Source organism: Gekko japonicus, unplaced genomic scaffold (genome assembly GCF_001447785.1).
Source record: "Gekko japonicus isolate JY-2015 unplaced genomic scaffold, Gekko_japonicus_V1.1 scaffold1542, whole genome shotgun sequence".
Taxonomy (NCBI): Eukaryota; Metazoa; Chordata; class Lepidosauria; order Squamata; family Gekkonidae; genus Gekko; species Gekko japonicus.
In genome coordinates this window covers 281,103-292,601 of record NW_015172601.1, presented here as the reverse complement: position 1 = coordinate 292,601, position 11,499 = coordinate 281,103, and the positions used below count along the sequence as shown (strand labels likewise).

Here is an 11,499-nt window from a genome sequence, read left to right as displayed (position 1 = left end):
GGTGATGTCAGGGGGTGTGGCATATGCAAATAAGTTATGCTAATGAGCTCCTGCTCCTCTTTTTCTACGAAATGACCCCTGCCTTACACTAAGAAGGTAGGCTACCACCAGACCATTAAAGTCTTCTGCAACAGCTCGGGAGCAAATGGGCAAGTCTCCCAGCCTTTCAGAGAATTTAACAAGAAAGTCAACCCTGCAGGGTGGACCCACAGAATGGGTTTCCAAACAGTCACCTGGTAGGTGGTCACGGGATCAAAGCACTGAAATTAGATTTAAGGTCAATGAAGGCAAAAACCACAGCAAGTAAAATGTAATTATTTTATGAAGGTGCAAAAAAAAAAGTTTAAAAGACAAGACTATGAGGGAAAATAATAAATCTAAAAGTTACCAGCTAATACAGTAAGACAAGGCCAGTGTTCCCTCTAAGTTGAGTTAGTGTGGCTCACAGTGTTTTAGTCTCCCACTCACAGATTTTTGTCTTCGCTTGGCAAGGACGGCTCCAGAGCAAACTAATTTGTGCAGCAGCCAAATTGCTTGCTCACAACTTCAATGCCAGGAGCTCGCAAAGTAGAATTTTTGCTCACAAGGCTCCACATCTTAGAAGGGAGCATTGACTACCTTGTGTATCTTACCACACTTGTACATTCCTTTTCATAGCATGCACTGAAAACATAGTGAGATCGTCTGTGTGGTGTCGCTTGGCTAGGATCTGGGAGATCCGGGTTCACATGTCCGCTCAGCCCATGCAGCTCAATGGGTGACCTGGAGTTAGTCACTCACCTCTCAGCCTCACAGTGGGAGGTGACATTGGGAAGGAGGGTGGAGAACCACGCCTACCACTCTGAACTCCATGGAAGGAGGCTGGGACAAGAATACACCAGATAGACAGGAAGGGACAGCTTTGCCGAAACATTTCCGCTGCTTCCCCCCTCACTCTTTTTTTTTGCAGTTTCCTTGGCTGCTCCGGAAGCCTTAAAGATTATACCAGAAAACGATCACATCTTGCTGTTTTGGAAGAGCTTAGCCTTAAAAGAAAGTCATTTCAGCGAAAGTCGGGTGAGTTAGCATCTTGCTTGGATGCCAGTTAACATAAGAACATAAGAGACACCCATGTTGGATCAGGCCAATGGCCCATCCAGTCCAACACTCTGTCACACAGTGGCCAAAAATACCAGGCGCCATCAGGAGATCCAGCAGTGGGGCTAGGACACTAGCAGCCCTTCCACTGTTGACCCCCCCCCAAGCACCAAGAAGACAGAGCATCACTTACCCCAGAGTCCCTATCTATACCTTGTGGCTAATAGCCGCTGATGGACCCCTGCTCCATATGTTTATCTAATTCCCTTTTGAAGCCGTCCATACTTCATGGAGCTGCGGTGTCTCAAGTGGTTAAGACGCTGAACTGGGTATAAATTCAATCTCCTCTTCTTCTCTTCTAAAAAAACCCAAGCGGCTGAAATGACTTGCGCTCTTTCTGATTCCAGGGGTATGAAGTACACATGTTTGACCGAATGATGAATGTCACTGCCTATCTAGGGAACACGACGGAGACAGTCTTCAAAGTTTCCAACCTGAAATTAGGCCACAATTACTCCTTCACTGTCCAAGCCAGATGCCTCTACAGTGGACAGATGTGTGGGGACCCTGCCACGCTGCTTTACGATGAACTAGGAGTGGGTAAGTTTCAGAGGGTAGGCCTGTAGAACAGCTAGTTTTGAGTCCAGTAGCACCTTAGAAACTGACAAGTATTTTTTTGGGGGGGGGGGTGAGCTTTTGAGAGTACCCTGAAAATCTTGTTAGTCTCTAACAGGGGTCATTTCGTAGAAAAAGAGGTGCAGGAGCTCATTAGCATAGCTCATTGGCATAACTTATTTGCATATGCCACACCCCCTGACATCACCGGAAGTGTGTCAGAAGGCAACACCCACCGCTCAGGCTCCACTGGACTGTTTTGGATTGCTAGCTATTGGCGGGGGGGATGTGCAGATCTGTCCTCGCAGAGGAGGGAGGGCTTGTGCCTGAATAAAACTTGGTCTTAAAGGTGCCACTGGACTGTTTTGGATTGCTAGCTATTGGGGGGGGGAATGGGCAGATCTGTCTTCACAGAGGAGGGAGAGCTTGTACCTGAACGCGGGCTGGGGGGGGGGCTCTGCAACTTACCTGGCTGCTTCTTGCTCCTCAAAGCCCAACTGAGGGCTGCTGGGAGCAGGGGGCAGGGCTTGTTGCATGTGCCCGCCCCCTGAGCTCCTTACTGCTGGAGCTCCGCTCCTGTGCGCTCCTGCAGGAAATGACCCCCTGGTCTCTAAGCTGCTACTGGGCTCAGATCTAGGAATGGGTAAGGAAGACATGTTCTCCTTCCAGTTGAGGGTCTTCTTGTAGGTTCCCTCTGCTTCCCCATAGCTTTTTTGCCTGAAAATATTTGGGCAGTCCCTGGAAATGTTTGAGCAGTCCAGGCCAATGTTCCCTCTAAGCTGTGGAGTCTTGTGAGCAAAAATTCTACTTTTTGAGCCACTGGCATTAAAGTTGTGAGTGAGCGATTTGGCTGCTGCATAAATTAGTTTGCTCTGCGGCCATCCTCCCTGAGCTAAGACAAAAATGGGTGAGCCAGAGGCTAAGAAACTGTGAGCTAGCTCACACTAACTCAGCTTAGAGGGAACACTGGTCCAGGCACATTTGAGCCTTCCTGTTGACTCGTCTCCTTCCCTTCTGGCCAACTGACAATCAAGGTGGAAGGCCCACCTCATTGGTTGCTTCTGGGCTTGCCAGAGTTGCTAACTCGGTATAGGAAGAAGCCAGAGAAAAGTGTTCTGTGAAGGCGCAGTCCATGCAAAGGAGTGGATAATAAAAATAAGACCGTGGTAGTCGCTGTGCAGCTTGGGAGGAGCCACGTTGGTAATTGCCATCAACCACAATAGAGGCATGTTGACAGGAGGCCCGTACCTCAGGGAGGCTTGCATCTCACCTGTTCCTCTGGCGGCAGCTGTTTCAAGGTGAGAACCACCTGCCAACCAAAAGCCCCACTTGCCCACTTTCCTGGAACACGGGGCAGGTGCCACGTTGTGGAACAGTATTAAAAAAAAACACAGGGGGTATGTCAAAGAGCCACATGTGGCTCCTAAGCCATTGAGTGTGTATCAGTGTTTTAAGAATTGCAATATTCAAGTTGAATCCAGATCAGTTTTTCCACTCACACTGGGCACTGTTTGTGGAGAAGAACTGCCCCCCCCCATCACAGTCCACTGATCTCCCCAAAATGCTGCTTTTGGGGGACAGGACCCTCAAGAATATTATGAGAGTCAAATCAGGAGTCCACTGCTGGAGGAGAGAATTGGTGGGACTCACCCTCATCCCTTGGTTAGTGGGAAATCTAGTCTGGATCCAACCCTATGATCTCAATCCTATTTGATTCCTTGAACACCCAAGTATATGTCAGGAAACCTTCTCGATCACTACCAGTTGATATAAATTACCCTACCCCACCTTCCTGAATAGGTATAAATTATCCGCCTACCATTTTCGTCTCACCTTGACACAGAGAGTACTCCATCTTTCTGTGTTATACCACTGAGGATCCAGTCACAGCTACTGGTGAAACGTCAGGTCCTTCAATGCCAAGACCACGGCCATACAACCCGGAAAATCTACAACAGCTAATCTACAACAGCTAACTGCCAGTTGTGTTTCTCCCTTTTTCTTTGTTCCCCCTTCTGCTCCCGTAGATGAAGATCCTGCAGCTTCTGAAATGGGCAAGTCCACAGACGTTGCTGCCATAGTGGTTCCCATATTATTCATCCTGCTAGTGACCGTGGGCGCAGGGTTTGTCATTCTGTACATGAGGCACAGGCGGTTGCAGAACAGCTTCACGGCCTTCGCCAACAGCCACTATAACTCCCGTCTGGGGTCAGCCATATTCTCATCAGGCGACGATTTAGGTGAGTGGTGCCATGTTCTTAAGACTCAAGACAGTTTCCGTTTTAAATTTTCAAGCTGCGCTCCACCCCGAGTGAATTTGTTTGTTTTAACTGTAGCCTAGCTTCATATTTGGATTTTTCTTTTCTCGTTCTGTAGTGTGTTATAGTTTTGTTGCAGCCTATGAGAGTAGTTCTTTTCCTTTCGAAGCGGCTGACTTTGGTCGGCTGGAATGATTTCTCCCTCCCCTTTGCAAAACACTGAGCTTAATTAATTTGTTATCCAGCTGTTGGCCTACGGGAGGGAGTTTTCTCTCTTCTTTTTTGTGGTTTGTGTTACGTTTACATGTTTGGTTTGTTGTTATTTTGTTATAAATTGTCCTGGGTTTGTGCTTCCGTGGTGCAAACGTGTTACCATTTTCAGTTCTATTTTAATTGTTTTCTCTATCTAGCTGTTTAGCTTTACCCGAGCCAGGGCTCTTTTTGTAGCAGGAGCTCCTTTGCATATTAGGCCACACACCCCTAGTGTAGCCAATCCTCCAAGACCTTACAGTAGCCCCAGTAAGAAGAGCTCTGTAAGCTCTTGGAGGATTGGCTACACAAGGGGTGTGTGGCCTAATATGCAAAGGAGCTCCTGCTATCAGTAGAGCCCGAGCTGCTTTGTTATCGGTAGCTCTAAGCTGTAACTGTTGAGATTTAGCGTCAGTCTTAAATTTATAGCTATTTTATCAGTTTTAAATTTCCAGAACACCCTATGGTGGGATGGCAGTATGCTGCAGAAGTCACGATTTGCCAGGTTGTGGTGTTCTGTTTTCAGCAATCAGATCTTTCGGTTTTCAGCACCCTTGCAGATTTGCACTGAGGAAGGGAGCGCAAGTAATGTGCTCCACTCCCTCTTCTCATGGCCCACTCTGAACATTTACGAAACATGGGTGGTCGTGGATTCCCTGGAAAGTTATTGTGCTTCCTCTCTCTGCCATCTTTTGCACCTGGGAAATCTTGAAGATACCCACTTATGTTAAAAAATATAGATCTCGTCTTATACCTGTACCCAGGACCAGGGGTCGTTTCGTAGAAAAAGAGCTAGGGGAACTCATTAGCATAACTCATTAGCATATGCCACACCCCCTGACATCACCGGAAGTGTGTCATAAGGCCACACACCCCGCCCCCAACGGTCCCGGCCGTTGCCGCCGGCCTTGCAGCTCCACTGCCGAGCCCCATGAGGGGCCCGGCGATGGACCTGCAAGGCCTGTGGGAGTGCAAAGAAGCCCCGCGAAGGCCCTCCCTGGCCCCAGGCAGGCAGGGGTGGGGAGAGGCAGGGAGGAAGCAACTTACCCTCCCTCTTCTCCTGCCTCCTCCTGGCTGAATGAGGGCCGGAAGCGGGGTGGCCGGAAGCAGGGGGCGGGGCTTCGTCATGTGCCCCGCCCCCCCATACCTCACCCGGGGGAACATCCACACAGAAATAGTTTCTTTTTCTTTGTTTGCCATCAGTTCCCAATTGACTTAGGGCAATCCTGTATGGTTTTCAAGGCGAGCGGTGAACAGAAGTGGTTTGCCATGGCCTGCTTCTGCATCAGGACCTTGGCCTTCCTTGGAGGGTCTCCCATCCCAATTCTAGCAAGAGTCGACCCTGCTTAGCTTCCAAGATCTGACGAGACCGAGCTATCCTGGGCTACCCAGATTAGGGCACATACCAACGTAAACAATCTAAAATTTCATACAGCCGGTGCAGATGTCATGCCTAATGAAAACATCGGCTTCGTATGCCGTGATGATGCACAAGGCAAATTCCAAGCTACAGTTTATTAGAAAGTGAAAATCAAATGACCAGTGCCGTCATAATACCAGTTTGGTGTAGTGGTTAAGTGCGCGGACTCTAATCTGGGAAAACCGGGTTTGATTCCCCACTCCTCCACTTGCACCTGGCTGGATGACCTTGGGCAAGCCGTAGTTCTGATAAGAGCTGTTCTTGAAAAAGAGCAGTTTCTGTCAGAGCTCTCTCAGCCCCACCTACCACACAGGGTGCCTGTTGTGGGGAGGGGAAGGGAAAGGAGTTTGTAAGCCGCTCTGAGACACCTTTGGGTAGTGAAGGGCGGGGTATACATCCTATCTCTTCTTCTTCTTCTTGTGAAAGTAGAGACTCCGGCTGCACAGGCAATACCATATAAAGTTACGTTTTCCTTTAGCATATGAGATAATGCTGTTAGCAAATCCTGTTTTCCCACTGATCCCAATTTAAAGCTGCGTAGTTTTCTGGCTGCATCAGGGACTTGGCTGGGATCAAGTGAAGGTCCCATTGGCATGCACCACTTGCTGCATATAGGCTGTATATCCTTACTTTCTTGTTTCCCATGATGGCACTACCAGTGGAGAAAATGTGTCCAAGATTCCTTTGTGCACATTGAAAATGAATGCAGCCGCCTATGCACACAAGAGCTTGGTGCATGTACGGGAGTGTAAGGCATCTATCGCTGTCCCGCATCCTCATTATTTATTTATAGTGTTTATTAGCCACTTTGTTATGTCTCATGCTTGAAGCTGTTCACTGCCAGACCACGATCGATAAAAGAGGCAAAGATCACTAAAATAGCCCAACCATAAAATTGCAGGTGACAAAAAGCAAACAAAACGTCAAACAGCAGCGGAAGATTATAATCAAGACAGGCGGTCATGCTCGTCTGTCTGTAGCAGTAGAAAAGAACAAGAGTCCAGGAGCACCTTAAAGACTAACAAAATCTGTGGCAGGGGAGGAGCTTTTGTGAATCGCTGCTCACTTTCTTACACGCCCAGGGAAATGCTGATCACCACTTTGGGGTCAGGAAACAATTTTTCTCCAGGCCAGTTTGGCTGGAGATCCTGGAGGTTTTTTTTGTCATCTTCTGAGCATGGAAAAGCGGCCCCTGAAAATGTGGAGGGGGAGGTAATTTGTGAATTTCCTGCATTGTGCAGGGGGTTGGACTAGATGACCCTGGAGGTCCCTTCCAGCTCTATGATTCTATGATTCTTCACCTGAAGAAGTGAGCAGTGACTCATGTCTTTAAGGTGCTATTGGACTCCTGCTCTTTTCTACTGCTCAGATCATAATGACATCAAAGCAACCATGTAAAAATATAAAATGGATTAGAAATAGCGAAAATGATCAGAATAGCATCAAAACAAAGAGCAGTAAGATGGACTGCGGCTGCGGTCACACGGAACATTAGCCACGCAAGAGAGACGGAAGACAGGCGGATTTTCCGGGCGCGATCTCACCGGCACATCTGGGAAGCGTAGCGCTTCCGTGGCACAACCGAGGCTTCCCGCCGAAAACACGCAGCAAAAAACTAGTACCTCCAAGGTACTAGTTTCCGGAAACCGCAGGGCAAGGGCGGGCGTCTGATCGCGTTTCTGGTGGCATCCGGCGCCCGCCCATGTCCCCTTGCGAAAAAGGGTTCCCCCCCCCCCAAGTCTCCGTGGATGCACACACGCACCCAACGGAGCATGCACATTTGTCGTGTACACAAAAAAAGAAAACCAGTTTGCCGCACCGCGCGCTTCTTCGTTGTACGCAGGCATGTCCTGTGATCGGCACCTCTCCCTACCCACGGAACCTTCACGGTACCTCCACAGGACCTCCACAGGAGGTCTGATCGCTTAACCGCGTGTTAGTTTGCCCCGGGGCAAACAGCCACGCTTCCCCCCCACAGTTTCCTGCCCGTGTGACCGGAGCCTGCGATCATTTTTCAATGTGGGCCATAACAAGGGATTTAAAACAGGATTAACTAAAAGTCCAGTGGACCTGAAACACCTGGCTTGTAAAATGCAGCAAAACTCTAAGTCACCAAGCAGATTTCTCCCTGTGGATGTGTTCCCCAAACAAGGTACCACCACTGCAAAAACCTTGTCTCTTTAGCATTTGTATGTTTATTTCCCAGGGGATGAGGACGACGAAGCGCCCATGATTACGGGTTTTTCAGATGACGTCCCCATGGTGATAGCATGAAGAGTGCTCCTGACTCCGGAAACCAAAATGGTGTAAATATTTTATTTGATAAAAATAGTCAACTGTTTATTTTAAAAAAAACAAGGAAGAAAAAAAACCGAAAACAAAAAATGCACTTTTGAGTTGCAATATGTTATTTTTGTATGGGCCGATAAAAAAAAAGAGAAGAAAAAGAAACAATTATTACACTTTGTAGCACACAGCTGTGAACTTTCAAACCAGGTTGATTTAGTTAACAATCTCTGTTAATTTTCTTTTTTGTGGGAACTTTTTAATTTAGTCTTACAAGGCTGTGCTTGCTGGGCATGCTTTTAAGTCTGTGAGATGTCTTCTGTGGACTGTGGCTCCAATCTTCAGAGAACTTGCTTCGCGGGGTAGGGAAGATGAAACCTGATGCAAGTTGCCGTTTTCTGTGGCAGCCCCACGCACCATCTCATTCTATCCGTGGATGGAGGCTAGGTGAGAGGAAGCCAAACGGTCCTTTTGTAGCCTTCATTATATGAAGGTATATAATCATAAAATCATAGAGTTGGAAGGGACCTCTGGGGTCATCTAGTCCAACCCCTTGCACAATGCAGGAAATTCACAAATACCTCCCCACCACCACCCCCAGTGACCCCTGTTCCACGCCCAGAAGATGACAAAAAAACTCCAGGATCTCCAGCCCAGAAGAGTGGAGGAGGGGTTCAAAAGGTGGGGAGGAGGGGAAATGCTAGGCCAAGGATTTCCCCAGCGCCTCCCTCCCCAATACTGCTGCTATGACCCTCTGAATTCCAGGGCTCTTGTGTGCGGTGGTATGCAAGGCCCTTGATATTAGTAACTAAAAGGACCTGTTCTCTCAAGATCGGAGTCTAAACTGGCACTTCTTTTTTTTATTTTTTCAAAGAGAAATTTTTATTTTAAAAAATATCCAGGAAATTACAAATATATATATATATATATATATGGACAGAGAGAATAGTTCCTGAAGGTTTTACAGTGATTTAAAGAATTGTTTGGACTTTGTTTCCTGCTTTTTTCCCTTTTGTTTGATTAATTTATTGGGAAGTCTGCTTTAGGTCAGAGTTCCAAAAGTCTCAGTCATATATGCACACTTGTTGGGTGGGAAGATGTACCACTTTTATCATTTTGCGACACAGACCAGTGGATTCCCCCCCCCCCTTCCTCGTCATGTAATCAAATCAGGTATTAACATAGAAAAAACAAAACAAAAACAAATAACACAAGGGTTTTTAAAAAATTCTTGGAATAGTTTTGTGTTTCGAGAGAGCAAAAAACAGAACAAAAGACCGAGTGGAGTCATCAGTTTGCTAAGCTGAGGGTTGCGATCTGTTTGCCAGAGCTCTCAAAATGCATTTTTGCAAACAAATGCAGGCACACAGAAGTTCAGAGGCTTTAGTGTAGTCATCTGACCACAGTTTTGGGTCCCAGGGAACACAAAGCACCAATTCATAGTCCCAAGGTCATCTTGCACAAGGAGTTCCCCCATTCATTTAGATGGAAAGAGCAACACCAAAAATGTATCATTTTCAGAAGTGGCATCGCCCCTTCCGGATGGATTAAAAAGAAAAACTGGGTTAACTGTAACATTTAAATGCAATGGCACCACAGAGTTGAGTTTGTCTGTTGGCATAGCACTGGGCTTCAAATTCAGATTTGTTTGCTAACCTTGGGTTGGTACCAGCTGCGGTTTGTTGTGCGTCTTGAATTCACAGGGCACGTGGTCCAGAATCCCCGGTTTATCAGGACAGTGAAAGCAAGGACTCCTTCTGTGGTGCCAGCCCCGACCTCAAGGCATGCCAGTGTGGCACATGATAGGCTTTTCAGTGCCCAAGCATGTTCATAGTCTCTGTTTTGGGGCTGCATGTCCTTGGCAGCTGCTGACATCTGACCTACTTCAGATGCTTTCTCCAACAGGGAGAGTGTCTGTGGGGTGGCAGGATAATACGTTGCCCTGTGCCCTACTTGTTGCCATGTGGCAGTCTAGACATTGGGGATATCTCTTCTCCATCCACAAGATTGTAGGTTCTTTGACTTTCTTCCCTTCCAGTTTTATTTTTTTGCAATTGTATGGCAAATACAGAAAATCAGCAGGCCATCAGCCACGTCTCTCTTTTGTCACCTCCAGGGGACAAAATATACTTAGTATACAGAAGGCCCCAGGTTCAGTACCCAGCATCTCCAGTTAAAAAGGACCAGGTAGGTGATACGAAACACCTCTTTCTAAGACCTTGGAGTCTGAGTAGAAAATACTGGCCTTGATGGACACATTTTCTAATTCAGTGTATGGCAGTATAACGGACCCCTTTCTCTCTCCCCACACTGGTGCAAACTTTCCCGCCAAAATTCTTTGGTTCCCTGCTGTGATTGAGCAGCCCTTGGTTGTGTGTAAATAGTAAAGGTTTTTGGAAGAATTTCTGTCCCACAGAATATAATTTGGCTTTAAGCCCAGCCCAAGGAATTTGTTGTGGAAAAGCAGGAGCCCTATTTGTATTCCCCTTTTGAAATGGCACTGGAGATGGTTTAACAGTAAAATAAAAGAACAAATGTATTCAACGGGCAGGGATTGAATAGGGGAGCCAGGGACTGGGATTGCTGAGTTAAAAGTTGTTGATAACACAGAATTCACTTCTTTGAGCAGGCAAACGAATGTTATTAAAGTTTATTTCCAGGTATTCTTAGTTGTATGAAATCTTTTACTTCATATTTTAATTACAGCAGTGTTTCATCAGAGAGTTTTCCTATGGCAGTTCAGGTTTCCTGGAGTTGGTCACTGACTTTGTGAACCTAACTCACTCCTTGGTTAAATTCCAGTTTATTCCTATTTCCTGAGTTGTTTAAAATAATTTCTTCTTACAACAGACTAGGGTCCTTCTCAGAGCTAAACCCTCAGAGACACTGGGCAGGGGTTACTCTTCAGCTTCTCAGAGGAATTAACCCTGTTCCTTTTGGGCTTGAAAGGGAGTTTCCACACACGACCCCGGTCACTCTTGCCAAGTCTCCCTCCCAGTTCTGGTGTCTGTATAAAGCGGACTTCACTTTTGACTTTGAATTCTTATAATGAATTATTCCTCAGGTTAGGAATACTACAGTTAAGGCAAGGAGTCTTTGACTCGCACTCTGCAGGTGACCCTGACTGACTTATATTGTCAGACTCACTGACTTCAAAACTCTGTCAGAAACCAACTGACTGCTTTCAGAATGGTTCCATTTTAAACTGTAATCTCCAAACTGACAACTGACCACTCCCGTCAGCACTCAGCTGATCATATATCTTCCTCCACTGGTGCTGGCCAGTCAGAGAAGAGGAGCAGCCTGTCACTCAAGCTCTCCCTTCCAGGGAAAAGTTAACTCTTTATCTCCTGGTTCTCTGATTCAGCTGCATTATGAAACCTGCCGTTACGGTACAGTCCATCACATGTGTCACCCCCTTTTGAGATCATTACTCGAGGTGAGGTTCTATCAAGTGTTGGGGGGGAATATTAATCCCAGGTCCCCGGGATAGATGTGGACTGACGAGAGACCAGCCCAAGGGGTAAAAAGACAAAGGCAAAAGATTGCACTTTGTTCTAATTTATTAGCTAAAAAGAAAAGAGATAACAGAAC

The 11,499-nt window shown here is 46.8% G+C and overlaps 1 protein-coding gene across 1 annotated transcript in view; it reads left to right on the top strand.

Moving 5' to 3' along the window:
- SORL1 (sortilin-related receptor, L(DLR class) A repeats containing) overlaps nucleotides 1-8,457 on the top strand; it is a 145,385-nt gene extending 136,928 nt beyond the window's left edge. The window contains exons 42-45 of the mRNA XM_015421578.1: nucleotides 950-1,056; nucleotides 1,485-1,677; nucleotides 3,720-3,932; nucleotides 7,826-8,457. Of these exons, the coding sequence (XP_015277064.1) occupies nucleotides 950-1,056; nucleotides 1,485-1,677; nucleotides 3,720-3,932; nucleotides 7,826-7,893 (581 nt within the window). The 3' untranslated portion in view covers nucleotides 7,894-8,457. The remainder of the gene's footprint in view (nucleotides 1-949; nucleotides 1,057-1,484; nucleotides 1,678-3,719; nucleotides 3,933-7,825) is intronic.
- The last annotated feature ends 3,042 nt before the right edge of the window (nucleotides 8,458-11,499 follow it).